We start from the raw sequence: 21,643 nt of genomic DNA on the forward strand, positions 1-21,643 counted from the left end.
TTCTCAACTATTTTGTGCTTTAATGTTTAAGCCTTTTATGTTCCCATATGTTAGGTGATTTCTTTTTTCTCAGTATTCTAACATATGGTAATTTTTCGCTTGTTTTTTTCACTTGGTTTTTAAAAGGTCAACTTTGAAGTATGTGTAGCCTGAAGCCATGCAAATAGTTACTATGGTCGATTAATGGGTTTTGTTCTGTTGTAGGCTCGACCCTTGACTAGATATCTGCCAGTTAGGAAGGAAGATTTCGATCTGCGAAGTCATGTAGAAACTGCTGGTCATAATATAGAAACCTGTTACCACATATCCATCACAGAGAAGACCTGTCGGGGCTTTCTCATCAAAATGGGTGGAAAAATTAAAACCTGGAAAAAAAGGTGGTTTGTTTTTGACCGAAACAAACGAACATTCTCCTATTATGCAGGTTTGTGATACAATATTTCAATCTATTGTTGATTTTTGATGCAGCTATAATTATTAGAAAATTATTTTTTAAACTGAGCCGCAATTTGCACTGACTAAACTTAAGTGAATACATTTTTCTTCAGATTGCCTAACCAACTTTAAAGCCCTTTCAGGCATTACAGTCATGAGATAGAATGTTTTCTCAGTTTAATCACTTTGAATATAGAATTTCTTACATGGCATGATGGAGCACTGAACTTGGAATCAGGAAGACTAAGTTCAAATTTAGTCTGAGACACTTATTAACTGTGGACACTGGGCAAGTCATTAAACCTCTGTTCTACTTTGGTTTCCTCAACTGTACAATAGTGATAATAATGATAATGATAATAATAATAATAGTAATAATAATAATAGATATACTTGCTAGGGTTGTTATGAGGGTAAAATGTAACAAAGTATTTGTAAAGTGCTTTGCAAACTTCAAAATTATTTTTAAATGCTTATTACAATATAGCACATTATTATAACTGATATTTTGTGATATACCCTTTATCAATCAAGGAAGCTACTTACATATATATATATACATATGTGTATATATATATATATATATATATATATATATATATATATTTCCCTATGTAAACCTCTACTTTTCCCTTTCTTCATCCTTCTGAAATCTTTTGGGTGATCTTCAGGAGCTAACTTCTAAAATGAATTGCAGAGGAAAAATGAGTTTTCTCTACCTGGGAATTTAATCATCAAATGATTTACCCTAAAAAGCCCTAAAACACCATATTTAATATATATGGTGATAGATAATGAATCAACATCCAGAATTTGGGGTCAGAGGAGGAGGAATGAGGAATAACAATTTCTTTTTTTTAATTTTTATTTATTTATTTATGAATTTTATAATTTTTCACCTAATCTCACTTCCCTTCCCCCCCCAGAAAGCAATCTATTAGTCTTTACATTTTGTTTCCATGCTATACATTGATCTTAATTGAATGTGTTGAGAGAGAAATCATATCCTTAAGGGAAAAAATAAAGTATAAGAGATAGCAAAATTTCACAATAAGATAACTTTTTATAAAAATTAGAGGCAATAGTCTTTGGTCTTTGTTCAAACTCCACAATTCTTTCTCTAGATTCAGATGGTATTCTCCATCTCATGTACCCTCAAATTGTACCTGATTGTTGCACTGATAGAATGAGCAAGTCCATTAAGATTGATCATCAGCCCCATGTTGCAGTTATGGTGTAAAATGTTCTTCTGGTCTGCTCATCTCGCTTAGCATCAGTTCATGCAAATCCTTCCAGACTTCTCTGAATTCCCATCCCTCTTGGTTTCTAATAGTACAAAAGTGTTTCATAAGGTACATATACCACAGTTTATTAAACCATTCCCCAATTGATGGATGCTCACTCAGTTTCTAATTCTTTGCCACCACAAACAAAGCTGCTATGAATATGAATATTTTTGTAAAAGTGATGGATAACAATTTCTTTAGCATTTTTTCTTTTCAAAGATTTTATTTATTTTGAGTTTTACAATTTTTCCCCTAATCTTACTTCCCTCCCCCCACCCACCCCAGAAGGCAATTTGCCAGTTGTTTTTTTTTTTTAGATTTTTCAAGGCATCTGGGGTTAAGCAGCTTGCCCAAGGCCACACGGCTAGGTAATTATTAAGTGTCTGAGGTCAGATTTGAACCCAGGTACTCCTGACTCCAAGGCCGGTGCTCTATTCACAGTGCCACCTAGCCACCCCTAATTTGCCAGTCTTTACATTGTTTCCATGGTATACATTGATCCAAATTGAATGAGATAAGAGAGAAATCATATCCTTAAGGAAGAAACATAAGGTAAAAGAGATAGCAAAATCAGATAATAAGATATCAGGGTTTTTTTCCTAAATTAAAGGTAATAGTCCTTGGTCTTTGTTCAAACTCCTCAGTTCTTTTTCTGGATACAGATGCTATTCTCCATTACAGACAGCCCCAAATTGTCCCTGATTGCTGCACTGATGGAATGAGTAAGTCCATCAAAGTTGATCATTACCCCTATGTTGTTGTTAGGGTGTACAGTGTTTTTCTGGTTCTGCTCATCTCGCTCAGCATCAGTTCATTTAGAATTTTTCTTTATCCTTTTCTACCACATAAGGATTCAGGAGTCTATTTATTTGAACCCCCTTCTCATACATATATGTTTGTGTGTGTATGTGTGTGTGTGTGTGTGTGTGTATCAGTATTATTTATCTTCTATGTGGATTATATAAGTGATGGAGATTCCCATCTAGTGGCAATTTGACATAATAAAATTTTTAAAGCATAGATCAGAACATTAGTCCCATCAGCTCCTTTCCCTGTGATTTAATGGTTAGCCTTGAATGGAATTTGTCCTTCTACATCACAAAATCGCCTTTTAAAGTCATCAGAATGGAAAATATTTTTTGTATTTATCATCTGCTCTACTTAAGTCATACAAAATTAGACAAGTTTAGTTGACAGTCAAGCAGCTTGTTTATAAAATCTATTATAGTAAATGAACTGTCTTGAGTTTATTTTAAAACTTACCAAATAACCATTTTGAGCACTGCCTGTGAAGTATATCAAGAAATAAGAGAACAGTATGTGCATCAGACTATGGAAAAAGTACTGAATTTGAAGTCAGAGGACCTGGGTTCAGATTCTGATTTTGCTGCTGTATGATTTTAAACAAGAAGTCACCTCTATGGGCTCATTTTTCTCATTTGAAAAATTAAAGGGTTGAACTGGATAAATTTTCTTCCAACTCTAAATTTTCTGATCTTAAAAATCAATGAGGGGGCGGCTAGGTTGCACAGTGGATAGAGCACCAGCTCTGGAGTCTGGAGTACCTGGGTTCAAATCTGGTCTCGGACACTTAATAATTACCTAGCTGTGTGGCCTTGGGCAAGCCACTTAACCCCATTTTGCCTTGCAAAAAAAAAAAACCTAAAAAAAAATCAATGAATTGTTATCAGTAGCATTAAGAACGGGAGTAGCCAGGTGGTGACATAGTACATAGAAATCTGGGCCTGGAGTTAGGAAGACTCATCTTTCCTATGTTTGAATCCAGCCTCAGACACACTTACTAACTATGTGACCCTGGGCAAGTCACTTAATAACCCTATTTGCCTCAGTTTCCTCTTCTGTAAAATGAGCTAGAGAAGGAATGGAAAAGCACTCTAGTGTCTTTACCAAGAAAACTCCAAATGGAATCACAAAGAGTCATCCACAACTGAAAACAACTGAATGATAAAAATTAATAATGATGGTGATGATGATAACTCAAGGTTACATAAGAAGAAATGTCAGTCAATAAGTATTTATTAAATGCCTACTGTGTGCTGGACACTATACTCATGGTAGGGATACACAAAAATGAAGCTTTTTTAACCCTTGAAGAGCTTATTACCTAGGCAGGGAAGACAATTATGTAGATATCTAGGTAGATATATGTGTGTGTGTGTGTGTGTGTGTGTGTGTGTATGGAATAGATATAAAATAGATACAAGATGATTTGTTGGAAATCTAGAAAATGGGTGGGGAGGTGGGGTGAGACAGAAAGATCAGTAGAGCTTCATGTAGAAGATGCCATTTCAGTTGAACCTTAAAGAAAAGTAAGGATAATTGCTACCATATAGAAGTATAAGGTCTACAAAGCATTTTATGTATATTAATTTATTTGATTTTTACAAGAGCCCTGGGAAGTAGGTACTATTTTTATCATCTTACAGATGAGGAAACTGAGACAACAAAGGTTAAGTAATTTGCATGGAGTCACATGAATGAATATTAATGGAATAACTTCATGTATAATAGAGTATAATTATTATTATCCCTGTTTTCTAAATGAGGAAAATGAGTTTCACATGGGTTATATAATGTTATGAGAATCTCACAACTAATGGATGATAGCATCAAGATTCAAACCTATTTTTAACCTGACTCTAAAGGACCCGGTTTTATCACTTCCTACTAACATGTTCCTGGGCAACTTGACCGAGTAAATTACTGGGCCTCATCTTAGAGAATGTGTAGTCCCTTAAGTAGCTTTAAGGAAATATAACCATCATGTGGCATCATTATAGCCTCTAACCATGATCTTGAATTCATGAAAGTATTGAATTCATGATATGTATAGTAGAAATGTAGAATAACAGTTTGATTGAAGAGGCATGTACAATATTGACCATAGGAGATGCTATAATGAGAAAATAATTTTAAAGGAATTTTCCCTTGATTTTAGACATCATAATAAATGTAATAATTTATATTTGTTTATATATATGTAAATTAAAATTAAAAATTTAATTATTATTATAGCATTTTTCAAAGTAGGATAATATATTCTCCTTATAATCCTTTTACCCTCCTATGGATAAACAACTATTGTAAGGTTGAAAAATAGAGACAATAATTAGAAAGGAAAATTGAAAGAGTTGATAAATAATAAAGATTAGAAGAATATTCTGAAGGGAAGAGAAAACACCAAATAAGAATAGAGTCAGTTCTGGAAATATTATAGAAGGAAAGAAATGCAGATGAATGGAGGAAAACAAGATCCCAAAAAAGTTAGTGTTATCTTCATTCTTCCCCAAATCATCAAGTATATACTTCTCTCTTTTCATATTGTATACCCCTAAAATAGAATATAAGTTCTTTAAAGGCCTGGGTTTTTTTGTTTTTCTTTTTGTTATTTTTTTTATATGCCTAGTGTCTAACAAAGTACTGGAGTATTATATTGCATTGAATAGTCATTAAAATTAAAAAGAGGGAATGGGATACTATTTAGTCAGGAACTGGAAGTTGAACATGAAGAGTATGTGTATGCTCACCCATGTCTATGTGTGTTTGATGGATTACAGAATCACAGTAACATGTGACCTGATCCAAATTCCCAATCCATGGAATCATAGATTTATAGATTTAAAAGACCTGAGAAATAATTTAATCTAACTCCTGTGTTTTACAGATATGGACATTGCGTGTTAGAGAAGTGATGAGGCTTCCCCAAAGACCCAAAGGTGGCCAGTTATAGAAGAATTTGAAACCAGATCCTCAAAATACAGGACTATTTCTACTGTACAGTGAACCCATCACAGATTTTCCTAAAAAGGGCTACCTTGTTTTAGATTTAATTTTATATCTATTTAAAAGATGGTATCATGAACAACTTTTTTTTTAGTTAGTATAATGGAAATGTTCTCTTTAAAAAAAAGAAATTTTATTCAGTGCCTGAATATTCATAAAAGCAGACATAATAAAATGTGCTAGTCTTCTACTTGCCTCCCCCAGTTTTCCAAAAATAACATTTTTAAACATTCTCTCATGTAACAGTCTAACTTGTCCTCATCTGTACTTTGCTACTTCTTCCCATTCATCAGTCACTCAGTTAAATCTAATTACCTGGGTTTTTACCTTAAGATTTTTCTTCCTTCCCTCCTCCATTCCCTCCCCACACCCCCACATTCCTGGTTTAATTAAGCTATATGATTCTAAGTCTCTGAACCTTTCATCTCTTTTCATATTCTCAAAATGGTATTCTTTGCTTGGACTATTAATTCTACTAGCTTGATCGCTTTTCTCCTCAACTTCAGGAATACAGAATCATTTTCAAAGTCAGGCCTCAGTACATTTATTGGAGAGAAACTAGGCAGTCAGTCAGACTGGAGCTAAAATTAGGCTTTAGCCCTTGTCCTGACCCCACTTATTACTTAAAAGCTCTAGTCCCTTCCCTTTTGTCTGATACTTTCTCTGGTTCCCTCGCTCTAATATAGCATGGAAATTCAGGAGGACAAAGAGGACTTAGGGGATAATGTCCAGTGTTTAACCCATCACCAGCTACTTCAACTTCCGTTGCTTTTCCCTGCCCCAGCATCATCACTCATCCTTCTCCCCAGTGAAGAGATAAGAGCTTGGACCCTCAACCAGGGCCCTGTTCCCCTTTCCAACATTGCTTGAGTGACTGTTATCACAAAGTCTGCCAGCCCCAATGGAGCAGGAGTGTGTGCAGAGGATACACCTGCCTTGGCCTGATCACCAGCTGTTTTCTATTTTTTCATGATATTTTATTTTTCCAAATACATGTTTGAACTCAGGTCCTCCTGACTCCAGGGCCAGTGCTGTATCCACTGCACCACCTAGCTGCCCCTAGATGTTTATTAATATTTCTTAAATTGGAGGGAGGAGAAACTGGAGGCAGGGACAACAATTAAGAGGATATTGTCGGGGCAGCTAGGTGATGCAGTGGAGAGGCACTGGCCCTAGAGTCAGGAAGACCTGAGTTCAAATCCGTCCTCAGACATTTAATAATTACCTAACTGTGTAACCTGGGGCAAGTCATTTGACACAATTGCCTTAAAAAAATAAAATTTAAAAACCTAACAAATACATGTTATGAAAGTTTTTTCACCATTCATTCATATGCATATGTATATTTTGAAGTTACAAAATTTCCTTTCACCCTCCCCACCCCCGCAATGGTGAACAATCAGATTAACATATACATACATATTTTTGATAAACATGTTTACAGATTAGTAATTTTCAGTATGAGGAATTAGGATTAAGGGAAAGAGATACATAAGAGATAAATTTTATAAAATGTTCATCAGATTCTGAAGGGTTTTGTTTTGTTTTGTTATTCTTCCTCTGGATAGGGATAACATTGTCCATAGCTGGTCTAATAGGGCTGTCTTAGCTCTCTGAACTGCTGAAAAGAGCTGCTTCTATCAGGGTTGATCATCTCACAGTGTTGGTTTTAATATGTACATTGTTCTCTTGGTTTAACAGCTGTTTTCAAAAGGTCAACTTCTCTGAGGCTTCAGGGTTCGATCTTGCCCTTGCTCTCCTCTCTGTGTATAGCATAAGGTGTAGATATGTTTTGTACCTTCGAGGACAATTGTATCCAGTGTAAGAAAGTTATTTAAACCTCATACTATACATTTTTGTCTTCAACCTAAATGTGTTGGTTCCCAGGAGGTCTTTGTAAATAAAGCCAAAATGGCCATAAAAAAAAAGGTTGTAGTCCCTCTGCTCTTTGTCTTAAAGGAAGGTATAAGTGAATGCACAAATTCCAAGCTTTTCAGAATCTCAGCAACTGAGATCTATTAAGCATGACCAAGCAGTTTGAAGCTCTGTGTAGTCACAGATCCTCACCAAGTATACTAGAACTCTACCTTTTCTAATTTATGTACCTCATCCCTTCCTTTATCGTTAGCTCCAAACAACATTAGGTAGTGTTTTTATATTTAGTTTACCATCAAACTCTCATCCAAGGATCATCTAAAATTATTGAAACTTTTTAACTTTTGGAAATTTTACCCAATTCCTTGTCTCTTCCAAATGGTGTGTTTTGTTGTTGTTGAGTTGTTTAGTAATGTCTAACTCTTTGTGACCCATTTAGGATTTTCTTGACAAAGATACAAAAATGGTTTGCCATTCCTTTTCCAGTTCATTTTACAGATGAGAAAACTGAGATAAACAGGGTGGGGTAACTTGCCCAAGGTCACAGAGCTTCCAAGTGTCTGATGCTGAATTTAAATTCATGAAAAGGAGTCTTCCTAGCTCCAGGTTCAGCACTTTATTCATTGTGCTCTTAGCAGCAATAATAAATAACTTGCCTTTATATAATATCTATATTATACCAGTAACTGTTCTAAAGTGCTTTATAAATATCTCATTTGATTCTCATAACAACCAACATCATTCTCATTTTACAGTTGAGGAAACTGAGGCAGAGGTTATAACTTGTTCAAGGTTCCACAGCTAATAAGTGTCTGAGGTTAGATTTGAACTCAGGTCTTCATGATTCCAAATCTAACACTCTTTCTACTATACTACCTCACAGACCTTGAATATTGTGTTATATATTAGGAAGAGACTAAGTACATAATTATTATAGGTTAATAATTATTTTGAATTTTTCTGAATTCACAGTTTAGGAGACAGAATTTAACCCAGATTATTAAAAAGAAAAAAAAGTGTCATTATAGGTTTCTATTGAACACAATAATTAGGGAGGATGAGAGCTTTGCTATTTTAGGGATCTTTGTACTTATCCTTCTCTTTAAAAGACCCTATTTAATAATTCACTTTGCCTGACCTCTAGTGGCAGTATTTAAAAATCACTGGACATGGTACCTTATAAAAGAATGAGTTGATATCATATCCTGACATGAAAAAGGTACAAGACAAGAAATATTTATTAGGAAATAATAAATAATGTTTTAGCTGATAGCAAATTACCTGAGTAAGAATGAATTTAATAGTTTATTTTCCAATAAATATTTATTGTCTAGTATATAAAATAATTTCTGGTTTTTAATTATAAGCTGAAATAATGATTTTTTAATTATAAGCTCAAAAGCAAAATTCCCCTTAACAAAGGATATTAAGAAAGATATAAAATCATTAGATTCAAATAAATATCTTACTCTTGTCATTGGAGAAACTGTTTTTGAATGCACCTGAGAGATAAGGTATAGTGGCAAACAGAATGCATGTTTCATCATTAAAAAAGAGTCAATTTACCTGGCATATATCTTGGATACTAGTGTACCAAGGAACATTGAAAGCTTCTTTGGTTCTGAGTTAATGGCTTCTATCTCAGTAATTTCATTTAGAATTAAAAATAGAAGCTAAAATACATGGATGATATTTTCATATGAAGTTAGCAATTTTTATAATTATAATTAGGATAAAAAGTATTATTTTTTTAATTGTGCTACACAATGACATTGGGTTCACTTTCCTAATATGTAAAATAAGTGACAGACTTAATTTCTAAGTTCTCTTCCAGGTTTATTCTATTATAGACTAAGAATTCTGAAACCTTTTCGTGTCATAGAATGCTTTGGAAGTCTGATGAAACCTATGAGCCCTTTATCAGAATGATTTCTTTTTAAAAATTCATAACCAAAGGGAATTAAATTTCTGTTAGAAGTTGTTGAAAATAAATATTTTAACCTATACAAGTTTACAGAACCTATGAAATTCATCCTCTGGGCTCTTGAGCATCCATGAACCCCAGATTAAAAACCTTTTTTTCCTAAATCATTTGATCCTCTATGCTATCTCATTGTATTTACAAAATACCAATCCCTCTTATTACAGATAAACATGAAGCTAAATTAAAAGGAGTGATATATTTTCAAGCCATTGAAGAAGTGTATTATGATCACCTCAAGAATGCATATAAGGTAAATTACATTCACAGATTTTCTAATGCTTTAACTTTAAAAAAAATTTTAACACATAGTAGAATAAGAGAAAGGATTTGATTTTTCTTTCTTGACCTGCCTTGAACTGCTAATAATAATAATAATAATCAGAATGGTCAGGGAAAGATAATGGTATAATATTGACCAAAAAAATTCTTTTAATTGTGGGCCCAGTTTTTTGTTGCTTTGAGGACCCTGTCAAACTTGCTCTTCATTGCAAGGTCTAAAAAATAATCAATAACTATAATGTAAGAGAAAATAAAGAATTAAGAGCAAAACCATTCACCACCATGCAGTCCATGGACATTACCCCCAGGCAGAATCTCAATCCTCTAGAATATGAAAAATATCTTCCTAGGATTCATGAACACCAGTAAAGAGTGAAAACTATGTGAAAACTAAAGCAAAAATTATAAAAATGATGACTACTTCAAAAGGGGAAAAAATTTCTAAAAGAAAATTTTAAAATGCTAAGTTTCCTGATTTGGGAGCATGGGAAGGAGAAAGATGCTCTGAAATTTGTGTCTAAGTATTATACTAACTCTTCTGATGTAATTATTTGCTTAATATTCTTTTTCCTTTTCTCCTTTTAGAGTCCCAATCCTTTACTTACTTTTAGTGTCAAGACACATGATAGGATCTATTATATGGTGGCTCCCTCCGCCGAAGCCATGAGGATCTGGATGGATGTTATTGTTACTGGAGCAGAAGGTTACACCCATTTCATGTTGTAATGAATGGACACAGCAGCTCATGAGAGGGCAGATTGCAATAACCTTAGACAAAATTAAGCCATATTCAATTACAGTTGAAAAAACTTCAAGCAAGAAGAATAGCATTTATACACATCACTTTACAAACACCTGGTTGGAACTCCCCTATATATTAACAAGTTATTTTTTTCACTTAAGAAGACAATGGGATGCTAATTCATAGTTTGATAATAACAATGGTAAAAAGACTAAGGTTGCTGCAAGAAGAAAAAGGTTTTGGGAATGATGGCAACACCAACAGCATTTATAAGTTAATTTTCTTAAAAACTTTTTTATATGAATTGTTTTAGTGAAAAATCAAGCCATTTATAAATGTTTGTGTGTACTTAGAAAATACAAAATTATTTTAGTGCCTGAACCAAAAGATATGATTATGTATATTTTTAATTTGTAGCATTTAACATATTAGTAACCAACTAGATCTTTTTAAAGTACTTTCCTATTCTATATTTCATAAATTAATACTACAGAAAGAGAAAAGAGTGGGAAACAAAGAGAATTTAAATGTAAATCTAAATCCTCTGTAGTTGAGTATTGCACCAAAGCCAAAGACTTTATATTGATATGTCTTCTACTTCATAGCAATTCCAATTGATGACCCAGATTTTGGTTCTTTCTAATAAAACAAGAACCCTTAACCTTTTTAATAATATTAAAATGCCATGGGATATCTTATAAGCTGTTTTCAAAATGTTACTTTTAGCACAGGCTGTCTTTTGTACTGTCTTTTGGGGTCATATGGGCCATAGATAAAGGTTTCCCCAACCCCAATTAGTTACATTTCTATGAATCCCATAACTATTTCAGATACCCATTAGAATCAATTTCTGTCCCATATCCCTAGTATGAACTATTTACCAAGCATACTGCTTTTTAAAAATGTTTCAGGAGGAACCATCTGTTAGAGAATTCTCACATTAGAGTGATTCTAAATGAAGAGAATATTCAATGGAATCAACTTATTTTTTTTTTCTCTCAAGATTTTTTTCCAATCCCTGTGCTATCACTGGTGTTAATAGCAATTACTCACATAGCACTTTACAGTTTACAGAGTTCTACTCACAATAATCCCATGAAGTCATCCTCATTTTACAGATGAAGAAACCAAGGCTGAGAGATTGTCACTTTACTTAGGGTCACATGGCTAGAGAACAGCAGAGCCAGAAAGCTGATTTTTAAGTCTCCTGACTCCAAACCCAGGGCTATATCAACTGTTTACAGTTGCTCCACCCTCACCCCAAGCATTTTATTTTCCTTACATATTTCTGCTTTAATTTGAATCCTGCCTTTCAATCCTTTCTTAATGATGTATAAAATCAGTTTGTTGAGTTGTTAATCCCAAACCAGACAAAGATTAAAAATCAAAAGTGATTGTTAGTAAGGGGCAAATTATTTTTTAAAAAAATGTTCAATGCGTAATGTGTTTTTATGATGTTAAAGTCCATTTTTGTTGAATAAAACTTTGACTTCAGGCAAGTCATTTATAATATTCTTCCTATTTTTATCTGTCCTGATGTTCTGAGTGTATTTGTGCATTTGTGTTTATGTATATGCATCCTGTTATTTAGTGGAAATGTGGTAAATGAGTAGTACTAGAAAATGATGAATTTACCTACAAATATAATATGGAATTAGAAGAATTAAAGTTTTTCCTTCTTAAAATTTGTCTGGCATGAATGGATTTAAATTTGTATTTGAAATCTCTGTAGACTTGACTGTCAATAGGATGATTTTGTGCTAGATGACAAGTGATTTTACTTGAATAATGAAGGATAGAAGTGTTATTGCAGAGGTTTTTATGTCATTGCTTTTAATCTTTTATAAATATCACAACTAAAAATTGTATGATTTAAACAGTAAGAAAGTATCCAAAAGTTTATTGATTCATATCAATGTATTACTCTTCCATGGTATATTTTGCCTTCTCCATGAAGTTTTAAAGGTTTTCTAATCAACTTTTATATCTTGCACAATTAAGTAAATCCATTTAAATGTATCTTTAAATAATCTATTTGGAGATTAAAAATATTGCTTTGACCTCATATTTTAAAATTGATTTGTCTTTCCATTTATTGGAAGGAAGAACAGTAATTGCCTAATCCATTCAGTACAAAGGAAACAGTAATTGTCCATCAATACAAAGAAAAAAGTAGCACTTATATAAAGCTTGTAAAGTACTTTTCAAATGTTAAGCCATTTTTATCTTCACAAAAACCCTTAGAGATAAGTACTATTATTACCTCAGATGCAGAGACTGAGGCAGATAGGAATTTTGAAGTCACTTTGAGATTGGATTGGAATTCACATCTTCCCATCTCCAAGGGCTATACTCACCAGCTACCTCTTTCTGATAAGAAAAATCAACTTGGAAAAATCTGTTGTAATCCATGTAATAGAAAAATATTCCATGTCATTAATGTCTATTTTATAAACAACATTTTTCAGTTTTATATCTTACTTTACTATTACCTGATTGAAAGATATTTAAGGTATTGCTGTGTGTGTGTGTGTGTGTGTGTGTGTGTGTGTGTGTGTGTGTGTGTGTGTTTTCATTCAACAGGAATGGCTCCTCCAGTAGAACATGAGGTCTATGAGAGCAGAACTGTAGAACTGTCTGTCGTTTTTCTCTTTGTCAGCCACTGTGCTCTGTTCTGAAGAAACAAAGTTCAAATTACTATCCATGCCCCCAAAGAGTTCACATTCTGACAAGGCAAGCAACATGCTAATAACTATGTACATATATCTACAATATGAATGGAAGGTAATCTTAGAAGGAAGGGACTGTGGAAGTCTTCCTGCAGAAGTTGGGATATGAGCGGTCTTATTCAAAGAGTCTGTGTCTAGCAATGTTTAGGGAACTGATTTAAATCTTTACTGACAACCAAGTGAGATGTATCTACTGAAAAAGTTCGAGATTGGACAACCTTTTGTGAGGCAGTATGGGATTATAGAATCATAAATCTAGAGCCTGAAGGGAACTCTGAGGTCATCTAAACCAAACCCCTCATTTTACAGATATGGAAACTGAATTCTGAAAGCTTCAGTAACATGCCCAAGTCATTCAGGTGGTAAGCATCAGAAGCAAAATGGGAAGCAGAAGAGAAAGTCCTATGACTTTATATATATTCATTTATTCTTTTTACTGTACTATTCTAGATAGTCTGCATCAGAGGCAGTATGACCTAGGATCAGGTTTTGCCTCTGACAAATACTGTCTGACCCTCAACAAATCTTTTAGCCACATGCCCCCTGACATCTCTCCAAGACAGGATCCCTTTAGCAGTCTAGTGAAACCTATGAAATCTTCCAAAAACATAAAATAATGTTTTTGAGTATATAAAATAAAATATGTGGACTTACAAAGGAAACCAATTCTATTAAAATATAGTTATTAAATTTTTAAAAATATAGAGTCCACATTAAGAACTCCTGATCTAAGTTTACAAACAGTAGAATAGTTAGCCTCCTCTGTGGATTAATGATATCACATGTTGGGTTCCCCATCAGAAAAACAAAAACAAAACTTCTTTTTGAACATCTGAGGCTTGCAAATGCAACTATTCCTGAGTCTTGGCAGCATTATGCAGACACAGGGAAGAATAAGAAAAGCTATGTAGGGTTTTAATTGAGAAAATCAGCAGTTCCAGCAAGTTATTCCTCTGAAACAGACTCACCTTAAATCACAATTTGTATCTGGAAAGAAATGATCCTTTTTCCTTTCAGCCATGGCAGTGAGCATTCTCAATACTAGAAACATAGGTAGTGAATTATGACAACACAAAAGGAATGTGTTAGTTAATTTTTAGCTAGTCACTGCCAAGAAAAACATTCTTTTGGCCATTATCTTTCTTGCTGGTTTCCTGCGTTAGTAATGGTAGGTGAAGAACTGTTCATTTTTCTCCTCTTCAAAAAGTATCATTACCTTCCCTGATGGCAAAAACTGTTTTTTTGCTTCAAAGTATAATTAATACACAGAACTGTGGATATTAACATTTTCTTAAGGGAAAAAAATAGAGATGTTTAAAGAGTAAGCTTCTAATTAAAATAAAACTTCCAAGTGTTTAACTTGTTAATACCGTTACTCCAGTGACATGGTAATAATAATAATGATGATGATAATGATGATATTGATCCAGTAAAGCTTTCATTTTATATTTATGTATTTTGAAATTTTATTCAAGTAAGACTTTAAAGTTAACTTGAAGATTTTTTTTTCTCTTTCATGTCTTCCTAATTTAAAGTATAAACTATGAGACTTTAAAACGTTACATTTAGGATCATAGCTAACCCTGCCCCCACCCCAACCTCCTATTCTATAATTGTGTGGTTCAAGTTCTTAAATCTAGCCACATCTTAATGGCATTATTGATCCTTGGAAATGGAATTCTGTACTGATTGGTTTCCATGAAGATAAGCATTTGGGCTTTTCAAAATATCTTTGAAAATCATAGACATTTCTGAAGATGAGGCAAAAATAGAAATTTTAAATAGTGCTTCTTGGGTAAATGAATATGTGAGTTACAAACAACAAATCTATTCTAGTTCTGGGGATCACACCACCACTTCTTAAGTTGCCTGACCCTTTTAACCATAGAATCAAATTCTTCCAATTCCATGCAAACCACAAGTCTTCCCTATGCACATTTAGGTTCAGGAAGCACCAGGATGGAAAGAGCATTCATTGCATTTAGAGTCGGACGACCTTGGTTTAATTCTCAAATTTGTCTCTTACTGCTTAGGCCTAAGTTTCTTATCAATAAAATAAAAGGACTGGATTATTTGGCTTCAGAGGACCCTTACAACTCTAAGTCTATGCTCCTGTGATCTTCAGAAGAAATAATATGAACAAGTATTAATGAGGGAGAATAAAATGATTCTGCTTTTATTTTATTTCTGGATGTAAAGATTGAACTATGGGTATGACTGTACAATGGCTCTTGGTCAGTTCAGATCTGAGCTGGAGAGTGAATACCAGCAGGTGGAGCTACTGAGCTGAATATTGCAATACTTCATGAATTTGGAAACAGGTTTGCTTATTTGCTTCATTGGTGCCAATTACTACCTGTCCATGACTTCTACTTCCATTTGATTCTCTTCCATGACCTTCCACAAATTCTCAATTCATTGCCAGCCTTTCAACTTGAGTGTTCATTATTTCACAGACACCAGGAAAATACACAGGCTTCCCAGTTTCCTCTGTTTTGCCATATCTAGTCCACTTTTTTTTCAGTTCACTTGTGTATTCTGCACAATAACCTTCAGGGCATCACTAGTAATATTGTGTGCTAAAGCTTGTTGACCTTCCATGCATATTTAAATATTCCTTTTGCTCCACTGCAATTTTGATTTTGCAGAAATCACATTGATTTAAAGATATTTATAGGAATTATTGGAATGATAATGGTGTTTAAAAGATGGTCTTTGGAAATAAGAAGCCTGGAATTCCTGAAAACAATTTTCTCAAATGTATTCTAATTTGCTCTTTTGTATCTTTAATTTTGAACTTAGTCCATTATCCATGATCAAATCTTATCTATTTGTATGTATATATTCAGATATATACATATATACTTTCTAAAATATATAAAAAGATATGTTTATGTATGTATGTATTCAAGCCAACAATTATTTATTAAAGGCCTACTATGTGTGAGGCATTGTTTTGGGGATACAAAGAGAGACAAAAGTAGTCTTTAAGCAGCTCTAAAGTTAACGGGGAAGATATGTACAAATGAGATACGGACAGAATAAATTGGAGATAATCTCAAAGAGTAGGCACCAACATTAAGAATGCCCAGGAACACTGCTCACATTTGGAGGAATTTTTAACTGAGACTTGAAGGAAGCCAGGAGATGGGGATGAGGGAAAGAATTTTCAGGTATGAGGGAGAGGCAGTAAAAATGCACAATCAATTATGAATTAGAGCATTTTTATATGACTATAAATTATTTTGATTTCTTCATTGGAAATTTGTCTATTCATATCCTTTGACCATGCCCAAAGATGTATTAAAATGCCTATAATCTTTGACCCATCTAAAGATGATTTAGGAAAAAAAGGAAATGAACCTACATGTTCTAATGTTTATAGTAACTGTGGCAAAAACTGAAAAATTGCAGGGATGTCCACCAATTAGAGAATGGCTGAACAGGTTGTTATATATGATTGCAATTGAATACTTTTGTGCTATAAGAAATGATAAGCTCAATGATCTTAGAAAAACATAGAAAGTCTTGTAAGAAATAATGAAATGGGAAATGAGCAGAACCAAAAGAACATTGTATATAGTAACAGCAATTTTTTTTAGAACTTGAGTGAATAAGTAATTTTGACTATTATAAATACCCAAAATAATTTATAGAGGACATATGAAGGAAGAGAAATAACTAATGGATGTATAATTATATGTATATATACATGCATATAACACACACATGTATGTACACACATACATACAATCATTTGCACAGGGCAGAAGAGAAAAAAATTTTACATAATAATTATTATATATTTAAAAGGAATAGCAAGTTGCATATAATTTGTGGTCTCCTTTGCAATCATCTTTTTTTTTATTATACTACATTATTGAAATGCTGGGTTAATTCCATAATACAAAAATAAAATAAATTAAAAGAAAACACATAATTCAGAGATGGAATTCCATGTGCATGAAACAACAAAGATGCCGTATCATTAGATCACAGAGTTTGAATACAAATAAGATGTAAAAACACTAGAAGGGTAGAAAAGGGTCAGGTTATAAAGGGCTTTAAAAACTAAATGAGATTTTATATTTGATCTGGACATGACAGGGAGCCACTGAAGTTGATTAAATGGAGGGGAGGAATAAAACATCCTACAGTATATAAATAAATTTAATAGCTGAATGAGGAATGGACTGGAGTACAGAGAGACTTAAAGCAAGAGAACCAACCAGCAGCTTTTGCAAAAGTGCAAGGGTTGGGTACCCTGCATCACTGATGGCCCCAGAGGTCAGTGACACTGGTGTCTCTTTCAGAGGACAGAAGTGAGATGGAACCAAAATTTCAAGCCTCAGCGACAAGAGTGAATGGTGATATTTTTGAAAGTAATAGGAAAGTTAGGGAAAGGGGAAGGAAGGGGGTGAGTTTGTAAGTGTTTTGAGTGAAAAATGTCAATAGGCCATCAGTTTCAAGATGTCCAAGAGGCAGCTGCACACTGAAAGTCAGCAGTGAGGTTAGGACCAGAAAAGTCAATATTAAAATCATTAGTAGAGAGAAAATAATAGTGCATGAGTGATATGCTATTATTTCTTCCACATCACAAGGGTTAAGGGTATAGCATCCCCATGATCTGGAAAATATGCATAGAATTTTTTGGTCTTTTATTCATGAGAAGTCTGGATTTTTTTCCCTTTTTTCTTTTATGGGTTTTTACAGTACCTTATTGTAAAATTTGGGTTAAGTATTTGATCACAGGCTGTCTATAGATCAATGTTATGTAAAAATGCTGGTCTTTATGTGCTGTCTGCCGGCTTTCACATTTTTGTAAACTTTACATGTATCATATGGACTGATCCGAGTTTGGCCGAATATATTTTTTTCATTCACCTTGTTTTTATAGATGGCTAGGTTGAGTTTTTTTCAGCTGACTCCAGATCTCCGTAAACCTCTGGAGTGTGCCAGGACTTTATGGAATCAGAAGAATGCCATTCCCAAAACCAGAAGCCGTTGGAGATTCCTCTTACTGACTTGTGGTAAGGTAAAGTGGACACTATTTGCATTTTTAAATCAGTTATAGTGCTAAGACATCATATTTGTAATAAATACACAATAAGCATTTATTAAGGGTCTATACAAGGCATAGTTAGGTGGTGGAGGCACAATGATGGGACAAGAAGGGAGAGAGATTTTGTGTGTGTGTGTGTGTGTGTGTGTGTGTGTGTGTGCGTGTGTGTGTTTTGGGGGGTTATTGTCAGTAAGAAAGGCCATCTTATTCTTTGAAAACAAAGGAAAGAAGAACTAGAGGGAAGAGGGAGAGATCTAATGTCTAGTAGGAGACTCACAATTGACCTTAGCGGAGCTGATGATCAGGTCATTTGCCTGAAGATAGGAGAACTGAGTTGGGAGTTTTAGGAAATTAAAAAAAAAAGGTTTGGGACTTGGTTGAGGAATTGCTAAATGAACCTTCTTAACGTAGCACTTGGACATTTTTGCCAGCTCAAAAATTTCATAGTAGCTCAAAGGGGCGGCTAGGTGGCACAGTAGATAGAGGGGGCCCTGGAGTCAGGAGTACCTGGGTTCAAATCTGGTTTCAGACACTAATTCCCTAGCTGTGTGGCCTTGGGCAAGCCACTTAACCCCATTGCCTTGCAAAAACTAAAACGCCTAAAAAAAAAAATAATAAAGTAGCTCAAAGCCAACTCATTGCTAGTGGAATTGCAGCCCAAACGTCTTATTTTTTGTCACCCATGCTTTCTGCCTGCCACATCCAATGTTTTTTAATATGATCTCCCCCCAACGCAGACCCCCAGACACCACACACACACACAGTCACAAACGTGTATGCACAATATTTCACGTGGTGCTCCCCCCCACACACACACACACACACAGACACACAAAGGAATTAGAACGTAAGCAGGCCCGAGGCTTGATTCGCACTCAGGACTTCCCCTGGGTTCCTCGGAAAGGAAGGGGCGGAGCGACCCGCCCAAGGCCGGGAGGGTGAGGAAGCTCAGCGGGAGGCCCCCGCCCCCACCCCACGCTACGCCAGGCCCGCAGGGCGCAGGCGCGGCGTGGGGGCGGGAGGGCTGCCGGGAAGATGGCGGGAGGCGGGTGGCTGCTGACCTCCGCCTTGGCGCGGCGGCGATGTTGGGACTGGGCCGGCTTCTCTTTGGGCCCCGCCGCGTTGCTCTCCCGAAGCGTCGAGAGAACGGCACGGAGGCCCCCAGGTCAGTGTTCGCAGGAGCGGCGGCCGCCACGCTGTTCCTGGGCCTCCGCCGCGGCCGCCCGCGCGTCCCTCCCCCCGCCGCCGCCGCCTCCTCCTTCCGTTCTCTGCCCCGCCCCTCCCCCGCCCCTTCCGGTGTCCGTCCTCTTCCCATTTAAATCCCGCTGCCTCCCTCCACGCCCCCTCTGCTGACGTCAGCGTCCTCGTGGGCGCTTTTTCCTCCAATCCGGCGCGAAGAAGGAAGGGCGGGCGGGGAAGCGGCCGGAGCGGAAGGCAAGTTACGGGGCCGCGGGCTCCGCGTGGCGCCTTTTGTTTGAAGTTGTGCCCGCAGACTGGGTCGGGCCACTCTCCTGGAGTCCAGACCCGGGACCCACCCTCTATGGATTGCAATTGTGAATTGAATAAAATTAAATTAAATGAATTGAATTAAAAATGCCTTTTTTTAAATATTAAATCCACACTCTTGGATAGCTTGTAAGATTTCTTGCAGCGTTCCTAATGTAAGCTCCTTATATTTAAATTAAATAAATTCAAAAATGCTGAGTCCATGGGGCAGCTAGGTGCAGTGGATAAAGCACCGGCCCTGGAGTCAGGAGCACCTGGGTTCAAATCCGGCCTCAGACACAATAATTGCCTAGCTGTGTGGCCTTGGGCAAGCCACTTAACCCCATTTGCCTTGCAAAAATCTTTAAAAAAAAAAAAAAAGAAATACTGGGTCCTCTCACTAAAGGCTAGACTATCCCTGTGGGACCACCCAGTGATATATTCTTGGTTTTTCCCTTCCCTGCTCCTCACACACAGTTGTCAAACTCCTTGGACACTGAACAAAAAGTTTCACCCTCCACTTGGATTCACCTTCATTGCCTTTCACCTGTTGTACTTTTTTTTTATTTTTTATTTTTTACAAGGCAATGGGGTTAAGTGGCTTGTCCAAGGCCACACAGTTAGGTAATTATTAAGTGTCTGAGGCTGGATTTGAACTCAGGTCCTCCTGACTCCTGGGCTGGTGCTCTATCCGCTGTGCCACCTAGACAACCCCAGTTGTACTTTCTTGATCTGACTTCCTCAACCATATCTACCAATTATAATGCATTTTGTTTAGTATTCTCAAATTAATGCATAACTTTGACCAGTACTCCATGCTCAAAAGCCTTAATCCAATTTATTTGAGCAGATAAAATACTAACATTTAAATCCTCTGTGTACTGCATGCTCAGAATCCTAAATCCAACCCAAAATACTAACATTTAAATCCTCTACATTTGGTTTTTTTCAAATATAACTCTCATTGGCCTCACTTTTTATTATTCTTTAATTTAGCTAAAATGAACTATTTAATGTTTATGGAATGTGTGATAAAGAACAGGAGTTTGTCAATTTTGAAAATATATTGAGATATTCCTAGTAAAGTGATGTGTGTACAAGTTAAAGGATGTTCTTTCAGTATGTTTTTGGTTCTTTTTTTTTAGTTTGCCGATGGAAGTCAGATCTTTCTTTCCTTAATCGACCAGACCTTCCAAATTTGGCTTACAAGAAGCTAAAAGGAAAGACCCCAGGTGTTATTTTCATCCCCGGCTATTTTTCTAATATGAATGGGACAAAAGCAGTGGCAATTGAAGAGTTTTGCAAATCTGTAGGTCATACCTTTATAAGGTAGGAAACATTTCAGAGGGAACACTGATAGCGTATATTATAATGCTTGCTATTCGGTTATAATTAAACAGAATAAGGTACAGTCATTCTTTTTATGTTATTATAATAACAGTATAACTTTCATATTGTGAATTTAGAATGCAGTGATTTTACATTAATTTTAACCCTTCCAATTTGGAATTCCTAACAATTTGGGTATTGATTATGATAAGAAAGGTTTAAAAAAAAATTCGGTTATCCAGAATCTGCATTCCTTTCTTTTTTTTTCCCTTACATTGAGAAAGGAAGAAAAATGAAACTTTTGCTGTGAATATATATAATGAAGCAAAACAAATTCTAGCATTGGTGCTGTCTAAAAATATCACACTTCTTTGACAGGAGATGGATAACTTGTTTCTCCCCCCCCCCCCCTCCCCCCAAGGCAGTGGCTTGCCCAAGACCACACAGCTAGGCAATTAAGTGTCTGAGGTGGGATTTGAGCTCAGGTACTCCTGACTCCAGGACCAGTACTCTATCCACTGTGCCCCCTAGCTGCCTGGATACCTTATTTCTTAATGAATCTTGGAGTCTTGATTGGTCATTGAATTGATCAAGAATTCCCAAGTCTTTGAAAGTTAATTACCTTTACAAAAT

The 21,643-nt window shown here is 35.5% G+C and overlaps 2 protein-coding genes across 10 annotated transcripts in view; both read left to right on the top strand.

Moving 5' to 3' along the window:
* The window catches only part of PHLDB2 (pleckstrin homology like domain family B member 2), a 140,861-nt gene extending 127,151 nt beyond the window's left edge, over positions 1–13,710 (top strand). For 3 of the 8 annotated variants that reach the window (XM_074214475.1, XM_074214476.1, XM_074214474.1), the window contains 3 exons: positions 205–424; positions 9,549–9,634; positions 10,249–13,709. In XM_074214475.1, the coding sequence (XP_074070576.1) occupies positions 205–424; positions 9,549–9,634; positions 10,249–10,389 (447 nt within the window). In that variant the 3' untranslated portion in view covers positions 10,390–13,709. Of the gene's footprint in view, positions 1–204; positions 425–9,548; positions 9,635–10,248 lie in introns of all 8 variants that reach the window. The other 5 variants (XM_074214480.1, XM_074214477.1, XM_074214478.1 and 2 more) reach the window with 3 other exon arrangements.
* Positions 13,711–19,216: 5,506 nt separating this feature from the next.
* ABHD10 (abhydrolase domain containing 10, depalmitoylase) overlaps positions 19,217–21,643 on the top strand; it is a 29,879-nt gene continuing 27,452 nt past the window's right edge. For both annotated transcript variants that reach the window (XM_074214481.1, XM_074214482.1), the window contains exons 1-2: positions 19,217–19,361; positions 20,827–21,010. In XM_074214481.1, the coding sequence (XP_074070582.1) occupies positions 19,232–19,361; positions 20,827–21,010 (314 nt within the window). In that variant the 5' untranslated portion in view covers positions 19,217–19,231. The remainder of the gene's footprint in view (positions 19,362–20,826; positions 21,011–21,643) is intronic.

The sequence above is a fragment of the Macrotis lagotis genome, chromosome 1 (assembly GCF_037893015.1).
Source record: "Macrotis lagotis isolate mMagLag1 chromosome 1, bilby.v1.9.chrom.fasta, whole genome shotgun sequence".
NCBI lineage: Eukaryota > Metazoa > Chordata > Mammalia > Peramelemorphia > Peramelidae > Macrotis > Macrotis lagotis.